The sequence below is a fragment of the Podarcis melisellensis genome (assembly GCF_964234715.1).
Source record: "Podarcis melisellensis genome assembly, chromosome: 10".
In the NCBI taxonomy this organism is placed as follows: Eukaryota; Metazoa; Chordata; class Lepidosauria; order Squamata; family Lacertidae; genus Podarcis; species Podarcis melisellensis.
In genome coordinates this window covers 48707297-48730722 of record NC_138542.1, presented here as the reverse complement: position 1 = coordinate 48730722, position 23426 = coordinate 48707297, and the positions used below count along the sequence as shown (strand labels likewise).

The window sequence follows — 23426 nt, the reverse complement described above, 5'->3', positions numbered from 1 at the left end:
GCGCGTATCTGGGAGAGTATGAAATCAGTCTTGCCGCAAAGTGAAATGAGATTAAATTATTTGCCATTGGCATATCCCTACTGAAATAATTTCCTCGGTGCTGCTGACCTTATACCAGCCTAAGCTGCTTCGGCAAAGGGGTATCTAGATAGCCAAGAGGTTTATGTCCCTAACCCCATCCTTCTTTTCTTTGCCTTCCCTCCATCCTTTCAAGTCGGAATAAAATGAAGCACATGTCAAAGGCAGGGAAAATGGAGCCCAGATTGATGTGACCTTTATTATTTTAACAGCATCTTTCAGCACAATTTACAGAGTTGCAGGGCTGCAAGGAACAGAGTTGGAGTATAAAATAACATAAATAAATAGAAGAGGAACCAAGGAGGTCAGCAAAAAACAGTTGGAATCAGGCAATGAAGGGTGCATGAAGGGTTGAGATTGGTCAATGCCTTTATGCTTCAGCCACCAAGGTTGAGAATTCTGGAGGAAAAAGAGAGAGGAAGAGGAGACAGTCACGTTTGCACCCTATGAGGGCTGTGATGAAAAGGGCCAGCCTCGTTGTTCATGTCTTCTGAGATCCAGTTGTCAAAGCACCAATTTCACTGGTGTCAGGAGCACAATAAAGGGAGTAAATGTTTTAAGGCAGTCTGCACCAAACTGATCCCCTCTCCAATGTTTTGGACTAAAACTCCCATGATCAGCCCCAGTCAGCATAGTTATGGGGCTTGGAGCTGATGGGAGTTGTAGTCCAAAGCATCTGGAGGTGGTAGGTTTTATTTCTCTTTACTCAGTCAAAAACCACTTATTTCACTTCGTTGTTTCCTGACAATTCATAGAATTGTAGAGTTGGAGTGGACCAAAAGGATCATCTAGTCCCACCCCCAGTTAAGTTGCCAGGTTGGGATGCAGGAGATTTGGCATTGTTAGGTCTGTACACAGCTCCCACCCTGCAAGCTGGGCTGACCTGGGGGAGCCTCAACCTGCATCGACCTGGGGGCTGGGCTAATGTTTAATTAGGGTTCACAATTAAACATATGGTCAGGCAAGGAGCAGGGTGGGGAAGGAGGTGCAGCCTCTCCCCATCACCACCATTGTGCTGAGAATAGGTCGGTTGAATCCTGCAGAGTGGTACTTTCTCTGCAGGGAAGCCACTTCTGAAGGAGTACCCTGTAGTCTACAGGATTGAATTTCTCAGGGGGCCTGCATCTCCACAGCACGTTCCTGTGGGTTTTGTGTGTGCCTCACTTTCTCTTTGGTTTCTCAGCTGCTCTCCTTTACCTCTGTGGGATCTTAGGGCAGAAGGGTTCCTGCACATACCACCCAATTCAAAGTAACCAGGAAAAGGTTAGAGACCTTAGCTCTTAACAATATTGGCACCCCCATTTCCTAGTCACTATGCAAATCGAGAGGCCCATCTAGACTGACTTTTATTGGCTTGCTTAGAGATCTGTTTGGAAGGGCCACCTTAGTAGATCTCTATCTCCTTCTTGGACTCTCTTTTGCCTCTTAATGGCCATGGAAGACTGCCAGATCAGCACATGACATGTCCCTCTCTGTTCCTATGGCCAAAGACACAACTGAAGTGCTGGCTCTGGGACACATGCCAACTCCTGTTTCTAGTACACCAATATGACCTAGATTTATGAATCATGCATTTCCCCTGGTATGCTTCATGGAAAGAGGTGGTGGCACAAGAATACAAACATGGTCACAGTAGAGCCAACAGGGTGGAGGAAGGTGTCTTTTTTGCAATGTATGCATATACCTAACACATATACCTACATGCTGTCCTGGCAGATTAATCAACAGCAGGAAGCTAAAGCCATGTCCCTTTGCTTTATTTCACATCCTTCACCCTCAGCTGTGGGTAGCAAAGGTGGCAATGATGCTAAATTGCCAACTGCATGTGAACTGGCATTAGCTCTTTGCTCAGACCCTTTGGCAGTTGCTAGGACCCACTAGTGCTGACACCTGTCCTGGGCTGCCTGACTTGGTCTAGGAGCCACATTTTTAGTTTCCTCCAATGCCCATAATGTAGCAGTGCTCTGTGGGATATTTTATGCAGTCAAAACAACAATACGTCTTTTGCCAGATAGGCACATGAAAGGGCTGAGGCTCACAGAGCTTTCCTGTAAACTTTGCTAGAGAGAACTCTGTGAGGTCACTTCCCTTGTGCCCTGACAGGCAGAATCAGCAAGCAAAGACCACAATTTTAAGCAGTATTTCAGATGCCCAGGTGGTGCATGATAAGGAGAGTCAGATTCATGAGAGTCCATCCCAGATTCATGAGAGTCTGGAAGTTTCATATGGATTTGCAAACAAATAATGAAGGATTTGCTTAAATTGAGACTGAATTCTAAGGCAGATTATGCTAAACATGTGACAGAGTTCTTGAGAGAGAGGAGAGATCCAAAGCAGACACTCTGGAGCATTGTAGGAAATTAAAATGGTGGCTAAGACATGATTCTTTTGTTATCTGCTGCCATTGCCAAGTAAGTTTGTCAGGACTTGTTGGCCTAGGAGGAGGCCCATCACACAGTGCTTTGTCAAGGTTCCCCTCATGTCTGAAGTCAGCTGTGCTTTCCCCCTGAAGCCTGCCCTTTCACCCAAGTCCCATCACTTTAGACTAGCATTTCTCACCTTCTGATAACTGTGCCCCACTTATGTTCTGAATTCAAAATGGAGATACACCTCACCCTTATACCCGGGAGACTCTTTAGACAATGACAGAATGAGAGGAACTCACTCTCTGAGGCATATGTTTGCATGACTGACTGTTCTGCCCCAAAGGATGTGTACCCAAAGCCACGACTCTTGCAGAGATGCAGTGGGCAGCCTCCTGCAAAGAGAGGTGAGTGTCCTGCTGCACCTTTGGAGTGGAAATGATTGCACTTGGGAAGACTAATATCAGTGTACTGGAAGAAGCAAAGATCAGCAGTGTTGAAGCAATGATTCTTCAACATCATCTCCGTTGGACTGGTCTTGTTGTGTGGATGCCTGATGATCATCTTCCAAAGCAACTACTCTATTCCGAACTTAAAAATGGAAAGCGCAATGCTGGTGGTCAACAAAATAGGTTTAAAGATTGTCTCAAGGCAAATTTAAAAAAAATGTAGCATAAACATTGACAACTGGGAAACACTGGCCTGCAAGTGCTCCAGTTGGAGAACAGCCTTTACCAAAGGTGCCATGTGCTTTGAAGACGCTCAAACTCAGGACGCAAGGGAGAAACGTGCTAAGAGAAAGGCACACTTGGCAAATCCACACCGTGATCAACTCCCACCCGGAAACCAATGTCCCCACTGTGGAAGAACATGTGGATCCAGAATTGGCCTCCACAGTCACTTACGGACTCACTGTTAAAACCGTGTTTATGGAAGACAATCTTACTCGGCTATGAGTGATCGCCAAAGAAGAAGAAGAACTTCCAGTGCAATGATGTGGCAGAATGACTGATTGGAAGGAGATGGCAGAGACACAGTGGACAACCACCTTGGAAATTAGATGCCTTGGGGCAACAGGAGTATCAAATTACTGAATTAACATCTTTCTTGTGTCTTGTTTCTTGTGTCCCAGCATGCATTTTGAAAATCATTCCTTTTCAATGCATGGTTGTTCTTGGTATTATTTCTGACCTGCTGGTGTTACACTTGAACTCTCCAGGGCAAAGCACCTACCATCAACACCGATTTTGCCATCTCCATCCTTATCTCCAGCGGCCAAGAATTCCTTGGTTTCTTTATCAGTCAGGTCCCTGGCGTCAGGGGTAAAGCCCTTCAATACAAACCTATCAATGAGAAGAACAGGGGAGGGGGAGAGGAAGCTAATTCATGAGAACTCTTGAGTTACCCAGTTTTTAAATTTCGTGCGTGTAGCACATATTTGCTATCTAAATGTACAGACAGCTTTTCCTCTGAAAGGTGCTCCAAAGTGGTTCAAAGCACAGAATAAAAACACAATCAAACATAATTTTGTTCCGTTTTTAAAACATTTCACAATAAAAAAGTAGGGCAGCACTAAAAATGGCAGAACAGGAATTAAGCCATATGTAAGGGTCAGGTAGAGCAAATGCACATCCACCAGATACTGAAAGGCCTTGGGGTTTGAACTGCAGGTCTATTTGGTGAAGGAATACCATACTTCAGGCATAATCATAAAAATAAAACAAAATACCAATTTCTGGCCACAGGTGGCATCACTTCAGATGGTGGTGGCATCTGGAGCAACATCTCAATTTATAGGGGTGTGTGTTGTATATGGGACAAGGTGCTTCCTAAGTTCAAAGGGCTTTCAAGGTCAAAACTAGTGCTTGAATTTAGCCCAGAAGCAGACTAGTATAAAGGTGGCCAATGTGGTGCCTTCCATATGTCAGAGTACAACTCTCATAACCCCTGTCCATTGGCTACCCTAGGTGGGGATGATGAGCGTTGTTGTCCCACAACAACTGGCTACTCCTGGACAAGGAACTAGTGGAGCTTTCAGAGGATCAGTGTTACACCATCCCCCCCCCCCCCGTGGATAGTACCATGTAAAGGTCACACTGCCTCCTTCTGGACCACCTGATGTTTCCAAATTGTCTTCAAGAAGAGCCTCGTAGAAGGCATGTTCCTATAGTCAAGCTGAGTGGTTTACTATAACATGCATAACAATGGCTAAGTCCCTGGTCTCCAGGAAAGGGTACAGCTGGCAGATCAACCACAGGTGAGGGAACACACTCCTGGCTAGAGTTGTCACCTGAACATCTGAAGCTAAGAGCGCCTCTTAACCTGCAAACTTAAGGAGGGATGTGACCCTTTTCACAAAGCGGCATTTCCCCCAAGAACCACCATCAACACCTCTACCTCTGCCTTTGCCTTGCCTGGATTGAGTTGATTTGCTCTCATTCTGTCCGTTACTGAGCTCAAGCACAACAGGCTAACATGGAGAGGAACAGTTGGCCCTGCCCTGCCTTGTGAGGGTGACCTTCCTAATGTCACTGAAAGAGAGGGAATTGTCACATGAGGCTGCTTCAGGTGGAAGAGAGTCTCACAAGGGAAAGCTCTATTTCAGATGCTTCAGCAGTTATTTCAAGCCATGTTACAGATTCCTTCCATCCGTCCTCTTTTGAGAATACTCCTCTTTTTAAGTGCTTACTTCATGAGCTCAGCCCCTGGAAGCAGGGCTGTAGCTGGGTGGGGGCAAGGGCTGCAAGCCCCCCTCAGGGGATAATCCAGATCCCCTTCCTTGAATTTTCATCTTTCATCTCAAAAATAAAAAGGCTAAAGCCCTCTTACTTGCAAAGATATAAGGGAAAATAACATGCAGGCAATATTTGATCCAGTAAGAAGGCAAACAACTCCAACCCAATCAGCACTTGACACTGACTTTTTAATTTTTTTCTATTAACATGAAATGTTATTAAAATGTTTAAATAAATGATATACCTTTAGGCTACAGTCCTAAACAGTATGCCTGATTTAACCCAATGGACTTACTTCTAAATAGGCATACATAGGGTTGCACTAATATTTTTGATTAACTATGTCCATTTCTGCTGCTCTGCATATGTTTAGGCTGGAGAAGAAAAGACTGAGAGGGGAGACATGATGACACTCTTCCAATACCTGAAGGATTGTCCCACTGTAGAGAACAAAGACTTGTTTTCCAGTACACTGGAGGGCAGGGCATACATAATGGGCTTCTGTGAGATGAGGGTAGATTTTGGTTGATCATTAAGAGAAACTTCTAAAAAGCAAGAACAGTTTGATGTTGAAACTAAATACTGGGGGTGGGAGTCTCCCTCCCCAGAGGTCTTCATGCAGAAGCTGGACATCCAACTCCTGGAGATGCTCTTGCTTTGGATTTCCAGCCTCAAGAAGGTTGGGCAAGATGGCCTACAAGATTCCTCCAAGTATATGATTCTTTGACATAGGACTTGAATGGAGAACCTTTGGCCCTCCAGAAGTTCCTGAACTACAACTCCTATCAACCCCAGCAAGCATGGTCAATGGCTAGGGATGATGGGAGTTGTAGTTCAGCAACATCTTGAGGGGCAAAGGTTCCCCACACCTGATTTAGGATTACCCTTAGGATGAGAGCCCTTAGGATGACTTAGGATGTAACCTTAGCCATTCTTCCCCCATGTCTGGCTACAGAACTGAATTTAAAATCACCGGCTCTTACTCTTGGTTGAGCTCTTGGATCTGCATTAGTTGTATTTCACCAGTCAAGAACATTGAATAAACTCAGCTTATCATGGTTGGACAAGTGACAACAATTTTTCATAAAGCAGGCCTTATCACAAAACGAGATATCCCTTTGGGTCCTAAAATGGCACTTAAACAGCTCAGAACCACTTGCAATACCTAAAGGATTGCCTCTCCCCATATAAACCACCCCAGACCCTGAGATCATCATCAGAGGCCCTTCTTCATGTGCCTCCTTCACAAGAGGAACATGAGTTTTCTGCAGTGGCTCCCCAATTGTGGAATGCTCTCTGCAAGGTTTGTCTGGCACCTTCATTATACACCTTTAGGTGCCAGGCAAAAATGTCCCTTTTCAGCAAGGCCTTTGGCTGATTAACATCCTACATCATTTAAATGTGTGTGTTTTTCGTGTGTGTGTGGTATTGGCTTGTTTTGTTCTTGTTCTTTTTTTATTATGCACTTTATGGTTTTATTCCTGTGAGATCTTTGGATGAAGGACAGTATACAAATATAAACAAACAACTATTCAGAAACTGTTCCACAACTTTCCCACAAGGATCTCATTACTCACCTGATGACTGAAGTTTGGCTTACTATATTGCAAGGCATTGGAAGACACTAAATGCAGACTTACTGCATTTGAGTTCTGGATCTCACAACTCTGGGACTTACCGGTAATATTACTGGAGAAACTGACAACCCTTGCCCAAGAGAGTTGAACAGAAAAGAAAACTACTACTTTCTGATTAACCCGGCATAGTTTTATTACATTGTTGTTGTTGTTTAGTCATTTAGTCATGTCCGACTCTTTGTGACCCCATGGACCAGAGCACACCAGGCACCTCTGTCCTCCACTGCCTCCCACAGCTTGGTCAAACTGTTTTATTACATATGCAACATCAATAGAACATTGTTATAGGCTTCCAAGGATACATGGCAACCTGTGGAATGTTACCTTTGATTAAAAACTGAAATGACTTAAAAGCTAAATGGAATTAAACAGACATTTGGTGCTTCTGCTGGGGGTGGGTGTGATGGTTGATTGCTGATTGCTTCTCCTTGTATAAATAAGTGAAAACAAAATATTTTGAGGGTGGGGAGCAAAAAGATCAATTAATGTTTAGGTATGGGGCATGTGGATATTGTCTTTTCTGTTGGCTGATAGTCATATGATGGCTGGTAGCTTAACATCTTCTATGCATATATTGATATGACCAGATGCTGAAATGTTTAAGACCAGTCCATGCTGCACATTATTTCTACAACCCATATTTTAGTTGGTATATGAGAGGAATCTTTCCTTACTTTAGTTCATCCTCCTCAATGTAACCGCTTTTATCTTTGTCCAGAATGTGGAAACATTTCTTCACATCTTCTTTGCTCTTAGCTTTCAATCCCACCAGCTGAATGAACTTCTTGTAGTTAAAAGAATCGGGAGCTGCAGGAAGATGGAGAATTGAAGAGGGCACCTCAGTTTTAGAGTGGCTGACAAGGCACTTTAGCAACCTTAACTCTGTAAACAGGCCCATTCATCTTTCACTTTTCAGATGGCATGGGGTTGGTTAATTCATGCCTGCTCATTGGTAGTGACAGCAACAACACCAGTGGATGCTTGCATGTGCGAATGGGCCTCCGTAGGTCTGGCACCACAAATCATTTCAAACGCAGTGCTTTCCAATGGAGTCAGTTCACGCATTCTGTGGCAGGCAGCTAAGTACAGAGAAAATTATTATCTATATCGGAGCAGGAAATAGATCTGTTTGAAAGGCCAGCTCCTTGTCTCTCCCACCCTGTGGGCCTAGTTTGACAAGTGGGCAGCTCTGCTCACCTGTCATTCACCCAATGTCACAATGACATCAGGTGATCCATTTTGGCCTCTGGTGACAATCAGTTGATTGTCAGGCCTTGCAAAGTGCCTGCAATTTGTTGTTGGAGCTTGCAAAGCACCAGAGAATTCATATGCATAGATTCCCTTCTCTCCCTGTTGACGAAGGCGCAACTAAGTATCAGAGAGGATTACAACAAATATGTCTCCTTTCTTCAGTTATGGAGCTCAATAGCAGGATCCTTGAGAGTCCCAAGTAGTGTTCTATCCAAATAGTGAATAGAACCAGAGCTTCCAAGCTTTAGCAAAGTTGCTGCATTGTCCAACACCATGGACATAACTGGGAAACTGCACCAGAATGACTATGTTAATCTGGAAGGTAACTAGTTTCTGCCCCACACCCATCCCCCTTGGGGCTGTTGAGAAAATAATAGAATTGTAAAGTTGAAATGGACTCTGAGGGTCATCTAGTCCAACCTCCTGCAATGCTGGAATATTTTTGCCCAGTTGGGGCTCAAACCCACAACCCTGAGATTAAGAGTTTCATGCTTGATGTGCCACAAATGTCTAACAGAGGTCTGTGTGAGCTGGGAACCTAGAAGAAATATTTGTGGGCTAGTCACTTTTGTGGCCGAGAGTGGTGGAAATTATTGATTTTATTATAGCATTTCTGTCCTATGTTTCCCAATGGTTTGAAGCAATTGGACATCATGGGCTGGGTGGTGGGTGAGAGATACAACTTAAATATAAGCCAAGGGTGACTTTGACTTTATTTGGAAGAGACTCCCAGAGGTATTCTAGCTCCTCACCCACAACCAGCACACACATTTCAGGAACCAAGACCAACATTTTTCTGGTCCTCTCTGGCTGTCCATGAGACAGGCACATTTGTAAAGCAGAGACAGGACAGAAAAGACAGGCTTTTGAAAAAGGGTGACTCGGGTAGCTCTGAATGTGGTATGATCTGGGAGCAAGGGGTGGTGGAAGACACAACATTTCAAACACACCTCCCTCCCCTAAGCATCACTGTAGCAGCCCTGCTGCCAGGAAAGACAACAGAGGCCTGCTGTTTTACTTGTCATATTTTTAGTCTGTCACCTGCCCTGCACACCTAAGCAGCGGGGTGGTGGAGGAAGTGGAATAGAGATAATAAATAGCCCCACAACTCATAGTCAGGTGTGCTGATAGATCAAGGTTTTCTCCAAAGGCTTCCCCCCTTATCGTTCCTTGGTATGCATATTATTTAGGGCAGTTACCCAGAGACTGCTGTAGCACAGCACAGTGTTTCTTTTTCTCACTCTTGCAAATAAAGGACATCAGAAGCTTAAACGCTTCTGAAAAGAAACTTCGAGACCCGTCTCGCCAAGGGCTCTAAATCCGGGGGAGGCGCTAGGGAAATCGAACGCAGTGACCTCTAAGAAGTGCCCTGATTAGGCCGGCCTCCTTTGATGTGGGCAGCAGGCCTTTGTCCGCCGCTGCATGCAAATCAAGAGAGAATCAATTAATGAAAAAGAGGGAGAGAGGAGCGGGGTGGGGAATCAGCCTGGTCTTCATATTGGCCCATATTTCCCGCGGGAGCCAGACTTGCGAGAGCAATGAAGTGCCAAGGACTAAAGCGATTTGCAGACGAGCTCGCCTTCCCTTCGAGTTTTTGGGCTGCTACTGCGATGAGTTTCCTTCCGAGCTCAGCCCTTGGCTTGGGCGTTCTCGGCAAGGTCGCCGCGTGAACAGGGAGAAGGAGGCAAAGAGGACATCGTAGTGGTTTAGGGTTGGGGGGGGGAGATGGGTTGTAGCATGTCCATTCGGGTCGAGGCCAGAAATGTCCTGGTTGGTTGGAAGTTGCTTAGAACACAGATAGCTGGACAAAGCAAATATCTTGTGCAGGCGAGCTTCGGAGAGTACAGACACCTGGGAAAGGTGGATCTGGCCTAACTGGGGTGTCTCTGCCTTGTGATCCTGGTTTTGCATGCTAACCCACATGTTTGAGGGTATCATGGACTGCAGAGTTGGAAGGGGCCCTGAGGATCATCTAGTCCATGCAGGGATATGCAGCTGTCCCATACAGGGATCGAACCTGCAACCTTGGCGTTAGTCGCCGTATGCGTGTGGACAGGGCCGAATGAAAGGTTTCTCTATTCAGTTCTGTCATTGCAAGCTGCATTATACGGAGTCAAACCATTTGTTCTTCGAGCTCAATATTGTCTACACGGACTGGCAGCACAGACAGGAATCTCGCCCAGATTTACCTGGAGATGCCGGAGCACGCACCGACCCTGGGACCTTCTGCAATCAAGGCAGGCACTCTAGCCACTGAGCTATGGCTCTTCCCAGGCCAATGATCTTCACTGACCTTTATTTAGACCCTCACCTTCCTTCCATAAGGGAATCCAAAGCGGCGTAGATGTGGCTCCCAGGAAGTCTCCTCCAACCCAGGCGCTGGCCGGACCCTGGCTTGCTTAGCTTCAGCAAGGCGGTGACCTCACATGCCTCCAGACCCTGACTTGGGACCGAAGGCGTGCTTCCAAGGAGGGAGGTCTCCGAGTGGGAAATGGGAAGGTCCCTGCCAAATCCTGCAGCCGGGGTGGGTGGGTGGTGGATCGAGACCCTTGAGTTAACCCTGTCCTGCCCACAGTCCTGAACCGTGGACGTCAGCTTGCATGTTCAAAAAGAGGGGAGGAAGCCTCTCTTGCAGGCGAAGTTTGGACCTTTGCAGCCACCACACCCGCAGCCCCACATGACTGAAACCCACGGAATATCTTTAAAAAGTTATGCATCCTGAAAAGCAGACACAAGCAGAGCAAGGGATGCGAGTCCTTGGAAAGATGGATAAGGAGGGGAGGTCGTAGCTGGGGGTGGGGTGTGGGGTGCTGCCTTGCTGCCAGAAGGGCTCCAGATTACTCTGGGCTCCCTATGCCAATCGTTGGGACTGTCCAAAGGTGGGGAGTTCTCCGCTAGCTGCGGCGCAGAGCCCTCCCGCAGTGGATTCTCCGGGATCTTAGCAGTAAAATCAACGAAGCATTCCCTTGCCTTCCTAGAGGTGTTCCGAGGAAGTTAGCAAGCAGTGGAGGACGTGAGCCCCGGACTTGGACCGGCTCAGCTTGGCAATATGCGCTTGCAAAACCCCAACCGCCCCCTTCTCTCCGCATCTCCTTGGGCCGGACTTTGGAAGATATGCGCCCCACTCTCCGCAATGCCTCCCCCACCCCACCCCTGGCCACCCCATCTATCCCGCCGGTACTTGGAAGTCTCCGGCGTGGCTCACCTGCAAAGGCTGCCACCGCCTTCTTGATATCGTCAGCGCAGAGCACGTCAGTCATCGCCATCCTTGCAACTGTTGGGAGGGAAAGTGCCAAAAGATTTAAGAAGAAGAAGACGGGAGGGGAGGGTGTGGGGAGGGGGGCGGAAAGCGAGGGAGGGAGGGAGGGGGGAGTGCCCTCCTCATCATTTCTGCTCATATGACCAAAACTGCAGTGCCGGGCGGGGATGGCACACCGGGAGAAGGGCTGGAGGGGTGCCAGCTACAAGCAGAAGCAGCAGAAGGAGGAAAAGAGCCACGAGGCTGTGTGTGTGTGTGTGTGTTCGCATCTCTCTGCCAGACCTGCACCAGTTTGCAAAAAAAGAGAGGGGCCGGTGCAGGCTAAAGGGGTTGTGGTCGGGGCAAGAGGTTTGGGTACTTTCTCTGCATCCGCAGTCCCAAGCAGCACCTGGCGTGGCGGGAAAGAGTTGCAGACAGGAAGCGAGAGACAGTCATGTCAAGGTCAACCTGTCGGCCGGTACAGGGAAAGAAAAAGTGGTGGGACAAAAAAAAACAGAGGACGACAGGACTGCCTTTGGAGCATCTCTTGATGGAGATGGGAGGGACAGCGATGTCTATAGACATATCCCTATCTTGGATGGGAGGGTTTCTAGATTTAAATCTAGGACTGGAGTGGTCCTATCTATAGGTAGATGAAAGCTAGGATGAAAGGGGTGGCTATCTATCTAGGATGGGAGGGATCTATCTACAGTGGTACCTCGGGTTAAGTACTTAATTCGTTCTGGAGGTCTGTTCTTAACCTGAAACTGTTCTTAACCTGAAGCACTACTTTAGCTAATGGGGCCTCCCGCTGCCGCCATGCCCCTGGAGCACAATTTCTGTTCTCATCCTGAAGCAAAGTTCTTAACCCGAGGTACTATTTCTGGGCTAGCGGAGTCTGTAACCTGAAGCATCTGTAACCCGAGGTACCACTGTATATCTCTATATACATCTAAGATGGAAAAGAGCTATGTCGAACTATAATCTATCTATCAGCTATCTTTGTTGGGACTGATACCTCTGTCCTGGACGGGAGGGAGGGATGTAGGATGTATCTCTAGGTTGAGGGCCATAGCTTCTCCTCTCCTTCCTTTCCAATGAATCCTCACAACAAATCCATAAATAAGTTTTGTGGTGGAGCTTAGCTCCCCACCCCGTTATTTTTTAAACAGAGCTTACTGATTGGCCAAAGTTCACTATCACTGTGAAGATTTGAATCCAAGCCCTCCAGTCAAAGTCCCCCTGCTCTAAGTAGGAGACTTTGTTTATTGATTCTAGAGAAAGGAGGGGATTTCTGCAGGTGTAGCTTTCCCCCAACCCTGCACACCTTTCCAAATCCCTCTTTCTGCACAGTTATATAAAGTACAACCCCACCAACATCACCTGCTTCTTCCCATCCAGTCACCTTGTGGTGGTTCCACCTGTTAGCAACCCAGCAATGGAAACAGTAGAAAACCTACAGGTGAACCACAGCATCTCCGGTGTGCTCTAGGATCCAAACTGCTGTCCTGTAAGGTAAAGGGACCCCTGACCATTAGGTCCAGTTGTGGCTGACTCTGGGGTTGCGGCGCTCATCTCGCTTTATTGGCCGAGGGAGCTGGCGTACAGCTTCTGGGTCATGTGGCCAGCATGACTAAGCCGCTTCTGGAAAACCAGAGCAGCGCACGGAAACGCCGTTTACCTTCCCACCGGAGTGGTACCTATTTATCTTCTTGCACTTTGTGCTTTCTAACTGCTAGGTTGGCAGGATCAGGGACCAAGCAATGGGAGCTCACCCTGTTGCAGGGATTCAAACTGCCCACCTTCTGATCGGCAAGTCCTAGGCTCTGTGGTTTAGCCCACAGCGCCACCTGTACTGAGGAGTAAAACCCCACTGAATACAGTATGGCTTCCTTCTGAGTAAATATGCATAGCATTGGGGTTCACAAGAGTCTACTACTTCATAGGCTTGTTGGATCATGCCAAGGGATCTATCTCATTCAGCGTTCTAACAGTGAATAAACCATATGTTTCTAGGAAGCTCACAAACAGGGCATGGAGACATTTGCCTTGCTTGCCCTCCAGCAGCTGATATTGAGACAATTTGCAGTCATAGAGGATCTGTTGAGTTATCATGGCTAATAACCATGAATTTCATCCATGAATTTTTCCTTTTCAAAGCCCACATCCTGTGGCAGCGGGTTCCACAGGAATCTTCTCACATTTACTTTTATTAGGTGTCACTGAGTTCTAATATGACAAGAAAAACGTCTCCCTATGAACTTACTTGCCAAGAAAACTCAATGGACATAAAAAAGGAGAAGCTATGAGAAGAATGTGAGAGTCTCCAAGGCATGTTCTGCTTCATGGGGTCACGGAGAGTCGAACACAACTAAGATGACTAAACAACAACAAATGCACTTACTGCTCATCCCTCAAGATTTTAAAAATATTGACCATGCAACCACCCTAAACTTACACTAAAAAGCTCAGAATGGTTTAGCCTTTGCTACTAGGGGAGGTTCAGAAAAGGGCAACCAACTCCTTAATCATCATGGCTGTCCTTCTCTGCATCTTTCTCAGCTATAGGATATCTTTTTTTAGATTAAGCGATCAGAAGCACATGTGATATTTCAGATGCGCTACAGATTTTTTATAAACACAACATGAAAAACAGCATTTGATTTTCAATCATTTCCTAATGACCCCTAACACAGAGGGTAACATTCAACTAATGTTTACTCAGAGTAGACCTATTGACATTAATAGACCCAAATTAGACATGGCCATTGGTCATTAATTTCAGTGGGTTAAAGTTAGCCGAATACAACTCAGTATTTGATTTTTCAAAACACCTGCTGCTCACTGAGTGATGTATCCATCAAAACATCAATATCTTTTTTCTTGATGAGTGTCAGCCAGTTCAGAACCATCCTATGTATACAGAATCATAGAATCTTAGAGCTGGATGGGACCCAAGGGTCATCTAGTTCAACCCCCTGCAATCCAGGAATCTCAACTACAGCATCCATGACAGATGGCCACCCAACCTCTGTTTAAAAACCTCCAAGGAAGGAGTGTCCACAACCTCCCGAGGGAGAGTGTTCCACTCTTGAACAGCTCTTACTGTCAGAATCTCCTTTCTTGTAACTTGAAGCCATTGGTTCGAGTCCTACCTTCCAGAGCAGGAGAAAACAAGCTTGGAAGTGTATATCATTGTTTTTTTTGACCATAGTTTCCTTTTCACCCAACTTGGAGAGCTCTTTCTGTCCGCTTGGTTATCAGATAGCAAAGAGCTCTCAAAACTGGGTGAACAGGAAACAGAAATGTACTCTGCCCCCAACTGCAAATAATCTGCAGACCTGTCCATCTCATTACTTACCTCGTATCATATCATTTATAAACAGATTAACTCTTTTCTTTCTTTACTACATTTATAAATTGCCCTTCCTCCGAAAGGAACACAGGGTAAAAGATAAGACAGTAAGACACATCAGTAAGTAAAGCACATACGCACACAGCAATCTCAGCTTTTCAGTGTTAAAACAACAAAATATTGATCTGCAAAGGTATCATCCCTAAGCCACTGTGGGGTAGGGGTTAGAGGTTCAAATCCCCCACTAGGCCACAAAGCTCACTGTGTGATTAGGCTGAAAAATAAACAAAACATTATTAAAGCTGGGTGACCTTGGGCCAGTCACTGCCTCTCAGCCTAACCTACCTCACAGGATTGTTGTGGGGATTAAATGAAGAAGGGAAGAACCATGTATTCCACCTTGAGCTCCGTGGAGAAAAGGTGGGATGTGCATTAAATACATAATAATTAACACTAAAAGTGTTTAGCAGTGATAAGTGGAGAAAGTGATAGAAGCTGGGCAGAGAGAGGGGGAGGGAGACACAATGAGTTTTAAGAAGCCATTTGAGCATGCGCAAAGGAGCAGCAGATCCCAAAACTAGAAAGAAATCGCATTCTGGAAGTGAGAACTGAGAGGAGGAGAAACAAGGACACTTATTCCAGAAAAGAACGAGCGGGAACATAGCAGCCAAAGCAGGAGATGCATGTGAGCAAAGCAATTACAAAGATGAAAAGTAGAATTTTGTATGCTATGTTGAAAATCAGCAGAAGATAAAGAAGCCCAAAACGTAAAAGAAAACATCTGCTTTGTGGGAAATCAGGAAATAAATTGTGTGGCAGCATTTGCTAAGTGTTGACCACTGAGGGGAGTCATGTAACTCTTTCTATTTTCTCTCACTCCCTCAATATCACCTTCAGAAATGTGGTCAAGGGGTGACAGTAGGCTCCAATATTATATTACTTTTCTGAGCCTGCCGTTTCCATCCACAGTGATTCTGCGTCCTTTCTATAGCGTTTATGTCCAGGGAAAACTGTATTCTGTATGACTTCTCCTTGTTCCACCAGGTCCCTAATACACACCTATCCTCTTTTAGTACCAAGCATTCCAATGTTTCCATTTTGTTTTTGAGGCTTCTGGCATTAACACAGAAGCGCCTTTAAATTGTGTCGCTCTCCAAACAAAATTTCCATATGCAGTTTTGCCATATCATTCTTTGGTCTCCTTTTGTTTGCTTGTTTATTACATTTATATCTCATTCTTCCTCCAAGGATTTCATTTTATCTCCACAACAGCCCTGCACAGTAGGTTTGACTGAAAGAGTGATTAGCTCAAGGCCACTCAAGTGAGTTTCACTGATGATTAGAGAAATGAAATTGGGTTTCCCAGGTGCTAGTCCAGTACTCAAACCACTTGGCCATTGTGTTGCCATAAGTGATCTTTCTGCAGAAACATTTGGCTCTATTTGTGCTAATTTTGCCTTATTCCAGAAGAATCAAGTAGCTGCAATCTACACTAGCCCACTGGCCTCTACATCGCCCATGCTTGCTGCAAGGCAGGCCACAGATGGATCAAGCTGCCTTTCAACGGTACACAGTAAATATGTCCATCTGCTAGCAAACAGAGGAAGATCTGGCTGGGAGAATCTGCTAACGGGCATTACATGCCTCTCTGCAGTTCCTCAGTGGAGGGGCTGATCCCAAAACAAGAGAGTCTCTTGGAAAGGCTGCTCTCAATGTGCAGAAATGCTTTCCAACACTCTGAAATCAATCCTTGGGGAATGAACGCCTCATTTATTTTATGGCTTCCAATAAAAATGCAATGCGGGGCTCCAAGATCACTGGGATCTAAACAGATACCTATGTCAGCAGTAGGCCCAGGAAGAGACTCATAGGGCAGGGCTGTAGCAGACTGTCAAGGCTGTGGATCTGACAGCATAACCCTGGCTTTGGCAGTCATTTCTGTGCTGAAGTTAACAATATGAAACAGCAGAGCGACTCTTCTGCATAAGATTTTTATTATTTTATTATTTTCCATAAGATTTTGTAGGCAACGGCAAATGGGTGATGCTGTTGTCTAAATCACTGAGCCTCTTCGGCTTGCTGATCAGAAGGTCAGCAGTTTGAATCCCCGCGACGGAGTGAGCTCCTGTTGCTCGGTCCCAACTCCTGCCAACCTAGCAGTTTAAAAGCACACCAGTGCAAGTAGATAAATAGGTCCCGCTCTGGTGGGAAGGTAAACGGCGTTTCCGTGAGCTGCTCTGGTTTCGGTGTTCCGTTGCACCAGAAGCGGCTTAGTCATGCTGACCACATGACCTGGAAAAACTGTCTGCGGACAAATGCCGGCTCCCTTGGCCTGTAAAGCGAGATGAGCGCCACAACCCCAGAGTAGTCTGCGACTGGACTTAACTGTCAGGGGTCCTTTACCTTTTAGCACTGCTATAGGTTCATGCTTAGAAGAACCTGTGATATATGCATGTTTAATCTTAAAGGCAGGGCTGGGGTGAGGAACCTGCTACCCATCAAATGTTATTGGGACTACAATTCCCATCATCCTCGGTGATTGCTTGGGGTTGATGGAATTTGGAGTCCAACCATATCAGGAGAGACCACAGGTTCTCCTGCTCCACTTTAAAACATGACAACCCTTTTTGCAGCTACTGTGGGCCACATCACTCTTCTATGCTTTCAAGGAGGAAGCAGTTTCAGAAGTACAGTAGAGGAAGCTGAGGACTGGGATTTTATCCATCCTCTTCTCCCCTTATGCACTCTCATCCAGTCCAGGAGTTTCCAATCATCTTCATAGGCCAAACTGCACCCAACATTAAATACCCCTTTAAAAAGTGCTTCAGCTGGCCACTTTTACTTTGAAGAAAAAACTGCCATGGAGCATCCAATCCAGATCTGATGTGGTCCACACGAGTTTGCCTCTTGAAAACCCTCCCTAGCTATTGTCAAACACACCTAACTACATAGGAAACGCACCCAGGGAAGGTGACCCGCAATGGTTCTCCTCCTGCCACTGCTTGCTGTCACAAGGCAGAGGAAGAGCTCTGTGAAACTCCCAAACCGTGTGAAATTCGGGTCAAACATAACTTTCATGCTACCACCAGCTGTTCCTCTGCCTGGTATGAGGTTGCAAAATAGGGTGTGTGTGTGTAAAACTATCGCTGCTCTATTGCGGATCTGTAGGAGAATGCAGGTTTTCCAGTGACACCGAACTCTTTGTCGGGCAGAAACGTGGTCCACCACAAATCACATCTTGAGGTCCTATTTTAACAGAGAAAGGGCGTGTTGGGGATGCAGATCACTCACCATGGTTTACCTCTCTTTCCCCAGTGCTTCACCGCCCCCCCCCCACCTTCAGTACAGAAGAGAGAAAAATGCTTGGGGTCTCCGCGGAAGCAGTGAGGACGCCCATGGGGACAGGGAGAAGTTTCTCTTGCACCCTTTATCCGCGCGTCCCTTTTGCTGTTAAAACCAGAGCCCCTACCTCGTTTCTTCCTACACGATCGTGTCAGCAGATTCTGGTTTAAACACAGTTTGACCTGTCGCGGTGGCGTCTGGTTTCCCTCCAAAGCACCCTAGGCTGTAACTTCGGTCTCTTTCTCTCCCACTCGCCCCCCACTGCTCCCGATTTGGAGAAGGCGGCTAAGTAGACCCTTGCTTGAAAACTCGGTATTTCCATCCAGAGAAAGAAGGAGAGAGAGAGAGAAGCGGGAAGGAAGGAGCTTGGTGGTGTTGATGCAGCAGCACCTGTTCCCTACGATACACCCGATACTTTCTGCCCTGGTTGCCGAGGCCCTTACTCAGCAACCCCTCGCACTCAGGCGCCGCCTCGGGTCACGGTGCGCCAGATCTTCCCTTGACCGCCCGCCAGACCGCAGAGATGCTCGGCTTGACGCTTGCTGCTGCTGCGAGCGGGACTCGAGTTTCGCACCCACTCCGCTCAGCTGAAGGTGCGATGGCCTTTAGAGGACTGCAACCCGAGGCCCGCCTCCAGCCTACTCTGCTTTTGCTAGCCCATCCGCAAGTAGCCAAACCAGGCTGGCGCTCCTCCTGCGCAAGCCTTTACTTAACAGGAAAGATGGAGGTGATAGGAGGCCGAGGAGATGCCCTTATCCCCCTGCTCCCGTTTCCGAGGTTAACAAGGAGTTACCAACGCCCCCAAGGGGGGACTAGAAAGAAAGTAAAGCAATTACATAAAGAAAAATCCAGCGGAGGGCGGGTCTTTGGCATGAAACCAAATAACGCCGGCGATAGTTGAGCCACCTTTGCAAGCAAAGTTAGGAAAGCAAGCGTTAGAATAACACAGGATTCTTCGTCAGGGAACAATCGTTCCTTTAGGCTTTAAGGAACTGGTGCAAGGAAAAATGCTGGACCTTACATTAATTTAAAAACTACATAACAACTGTTCTAGTAACCATCTGTGCAATCTGCTCCAGTCCAACTTATTTTGGGGTTGAGTGCGGAAGCCTCTTTCAAGTAGGGCAACGTAAAGCGTAAAGCGTGGGAAAAGCTAACAGGGTTCTATCACCTACGCACTCACGAAAAGCGAACATAAAGCATTGCTCTTCCTGTTTTGGCAAACTGAGAGCTGGGCTCGAACCTCTGAGGCTTCAAGAGGACCGCCGCAGCATGCATTGCGCTCCGCAGGCCCTCAGCTCTGCGCTCTCTCGCTCTCTCTGTCTCTCTCTTGACACCTGAGCGCTTTTGCTCCAAGCCGCAAGCAGAGATGGAAGAATACGCCTGCCTCATCTTTGCAGTTCTCAGTTTTCCTGCCTGTCTCTTTTGAAATCATCTCCAAACTTTGCACACTTGACTTTAAACATACACACACACGCTTCTTCCCCTGAAGAAATGTGGCAAGTGCTGCTCACGTTTATATGCAGGGTTTTTACGAAAGAAAAACATATCCCCGAGAGCAAATCGGGGGCAAAACGCACCCAAAACATTCGGGTTGCCATCATCTTCGGGGTTGCAAGAGAGCACGAGGGCCCAGCTAAATAGGCAGCCGATGAGGGCGCTTGACAATCCCTTACTCAAAGCGATTGTTTGTTCCCTGATCTCGGACTTTCCACGCACAAATACGCACCGAGATCAGATGCTCCTCTCCGCCCTTCTCTCTAGCTTCAAAAAAGGTCTTTCTAAGGCACACCCAGGTTGAATTATTCCTCCCCTTCCCGTGCTTTCTCAATAAATCCCGCTTCTCGCTTCCGCATGCCAGTTCCACCGCCCTCTCCTCCCTCTTCCCTTTGAAGTTTCCTCCTTTTTGGATTCCCCCCCTTCACCTGTTCCGATTGCCTTGCTGGGAAAGGAGAAAAAAGAAGCAGCCCCGAGTTTCTTCTAACGCGGGGGATACTTCTGTTTTATTGGGGTGGGAGAGTTGTACCCTACAGGTAGAGAGAGACACCGCACCTTTAGAGACCCACCCCCCTCGTCCCCCAAACCCACAGATGAATCCTTCTTGGAGTAACGGGATCCACTCTCTCTGCCTCCATTCCTGAAACTTACCTGTCTAATGTTTGTGCCAGGCGCGCTAGGAAAGGCTGGTGGGTTTTTGAAGGTGCTCACACAGGAAGGTGAAACCCCGGGTGGGCACCCCACTTATATAGGCTCCTTGCCTCTTCTATTTCGGGAAGACGATGTCCCCCTCCTCGCCGGTGTCAGATACTCAGGGACGGTGATGGCAGTATCACATTTACCTTTCCCTAACTAATCAAGCGGCACTATTAATAATCCTTGGCACCCACCTTCCTCTCGCTCCCGAAACCTATTACATCGGCAATCTGGCGGGACGCTCTGATGAAACTTCCATTTATTTGTCCCCGGAGAATCGAAATGACATCCCGTCCCCGCGCGGCTATTTAAACTGAGTGCCAAACGGGAGGGAGGATGGGATTGATTGGAGGAGCCACCGCGCAGAGCGGCCACACCTGGGTGGGGAGGAAGGAACCAGGGCAGAGCCGCGCCTCTGTCAAGGCAGGTACGGTGGTGGGTGTATTATGGAGCCGAATCTGAGCTCAAAACACTCACCCACGGATGCTGGCCATCAGGAAAAGCAAAGATCTGTGAAACAACAACAACAACAACAACAACAACAACAACAACAAATAATAATAATAATAATAATAATAATAATAATAATAATAATAATAATAATGAAAATTAAGCTAATTTGTATGTATTTGCTTAATTGGCTTCTACTAGACACCAGGAGGGTCAGGGAACACCATCTCATCCCATGGAACTTTTCTGTAGAAAGAAGAGAATTATACAAATATTACATGTTCTTGCCTGGTGCTTCACAACATATATTTAGTTGCCAGGCTGAAACGTTTCTTTGTAAGGAGGTCTTTGGCCTTCTATGACCTTTGAAATTGGGGTTTTTTTTGGTCTTGTTTATGTTTTTGGAGAGGGGCTTTTTTGTTTTTTTGTTTTATTATGTATTTTGTGTTCTCATTTCGTATTTTTATGTTGTGAACTGCTCAGTGATCTTCAGATGAAGGGTGGTATACAAATTACATACATACATACATGCTATTGCTTAGCACTTTTTGGCTTCTGAATTTTTTTTAATTGTTCAATTTCATTTCCCCAGTCATAAGGACTAGGAACTTTTAAACAATGGAGGGGAAAAAGAAGTCCTTTTAGGAAAGTGGGAAACTGCTTCCTACCAGGATCGGACTGTTTGTCCCTCTGCCCTAAATGGCACTGGCTTTCCAGGGTCTCAGGAAAAGATCTTTCCCCATCACCTGTAACCCGATCCTTTTAACTGGAGATTCCCAGGATTGAACCTGGAGCCTTCTGCTTGCAAAGCACCTGCTCCTGAGCTGTGGTCCTTTCCTCCTAACCCCAGTTGTAAATTGCAGACATATAGTATCCTCATAATCCATGGTAAAGATGAATGGCCAGAGGACCTTTGCTCCCTTTGCCCTTCTCCAAAGTGTCTTGCTTATCCCTGTTTCATAGTCACCATGCACCAAATACAGAAGTCTGCCTTTACTCATCTCTGTTGGTGGTCTCTTGGACATGTGTCAGGCTTGAGCCCAATACTAAGGAGCAGACCATGCACTTCCTGTTACTGAGAGTGTGCTGGAGTGCAAAACAGGAAGTACAAGTCGCCTTTGCCTCCTTTTTGCCCCCCAGGTCTCCAACCATCTGAAGCCAATCTGAGGATTTTAGCATTAGCTTTATAAGTCAAAAGAGCTGTGAGTCAAGAAGATCAGAGTGTTGGGACATTCCTGTGATAGCAACAATGCTGGAAGATGCTGCGATAGGATCTACAGCCTCTGTTCAGAACTGGGTGAGTGTGGGAGAGTCACAGCACACTGTAGTGCGTTCAGATGAATGAGTGCTGCCATGCAAATAATTTCCCTCTATTGGGCGCTGTGTCCGCAGGAAACTGCTGCACATACACCTGATTAAATAAATGGTGCCCATAGACCCCATTGATTCAAGGCTAACTAATCTAGTTCCTCATGCGGCCCTCAAGGACTTTTTGGTGACCCTCTGCAATATTTGACACTCCACCCCCCCTCCCTTGCCAGCCCTTGTGCTTCTTTCCCAAAGCTGGGTAAGCAAGGCCTTTGGGGAGGAGGTGTGAGGGCTCTGATAGGGTCCTAGAGTCTTCCGGTCTCCTTCCCAAAGCCTAGTTAGTACTTTCCCAGTTTTGGGAAGGCTCTCAAACCCTGCCAGAGCCCTGTGCATTCTCCCCAAAGTCTGGCACCTCACTTATCTGGCTTTGGGAAGGCAGCATGGGGAGGGCGTCAAATTTCGGCCTCGCATCCCTTGCCCCCTGCATGACATGGCAGCGTGCAACCCATGGGTTCCATGTTGAAGTACTCTTGCGGCCCATTTGGTATGAGGGCTGCCCTGTTCAGGAATCATAGAATCACAGAATTGTAGAGTTGGAAGGGACCCCAAAGGCCAATCTAGTCCAACCCCCTGCAATGTATTATGATCAGAACTCAAGGGCACCTTCTAGTCAGGCACCTTGAATGCAAAGCACAGCCAGTGAAGGGGGTGGCTGGGGGAGAATTCCAAGGGCCAGACAGAGATGGCTGCATTTGGCTCCTGGGCCTGAGTTTCCCTACCTCTTCTCTGTTTATTATGTCACACACCCCGGGTTCCATGGACCTGCCACATATACAAGCAGCTTAAACCAACCCTCTTTATATGTGTGCACTTTGATTTTTATCCCTAGGGCAATGGGGAAATTTGTTTTCCTTTGAATTAGGGAGGGATATTGTGGAGCGATCCTCTATTACATCCTCTAATCACATTTGTCTGCAGGCTTGTTGTCTTTGACAACTGGGGGGAGGAGAGAGAGTTCCATTTCCCCTCTTGCAAGCCAATGCAAGATGCATCTGTATAAAATCAACTGCCTTCAAGCACTGGTTTCCTTGCTGCTTTGGACAGCTGTAGCAGTGGATGGCTCCAGCATGCACATCTGGAAGTTCCGAAGCTGAAAATCCCAAAGCCAGGATGCAGGGCTTGCTGCTCTAATAGAGAGCAGCATTACTCAGTGGGAGTTTTGTTGAGCCGTACATACTACACAAGCACACAAAAACCCACCCAAATCCATGGGTAATCAGAGGAACAGACTGAAATAGTTCCTTACCCTTTGAAAGCAGTCCTTCAGTGTGGCTTATTGGCAGCGCAGCTCTCTGTGAAGGAAAGAAAATCTATAACTCCCATCAGCCAGGGAGAGAGGGAGAGGACTCTGTCAAATGCTAATTTACCTGGCAATATTTCACGAGCCAGCAAGCACTTTTTCCACCTGGCAGGACT

At 46.8% G+C, this 23426-nt stretch overlaps 1 protein-coding gene across 2 annotated transcripts in view; it reads right to left on the bottom strand.

The window, feature by feature from the left end:
- Nucleotides 1-252: 252 nt before the first annotated feature.
- PVALB (parvalbumin) overlaps nt 253-23426 on the bottom strand; it is a 40659-nt gene continuing 17485 nt past the window's right edge. The window contains exons 1-5 of one of the 2 annotated variants that reach the window (XM_081928491.1): nt 20148-20304; nt 11270-11338; nt 7488-7620; nt 3675-3784; nt 253-477 (exon numbers count right to left, since the gene is read on the bottom strand). In XM_081928491.1, coding sequence (XP_081784617.1) covers nt 449-477; nt 3675-3784; nt 7488-7620; nt 11270-11330 — 333 coding nt within the window. In that variant the 5' untranslated portion in view covers nt 11331-11338; nt 20148-20304 and the 3' untranslated portion in view covers nt 253-448. Of the gene's footprint in view, nt 478-3674; nt 3785-7487; nt 7621-11269; nt 11339-20147; nt 20305-23426 lie in introns of those variants that run through there. The other variant, XM_081928492.1, reaches the window with a different exon arrangement.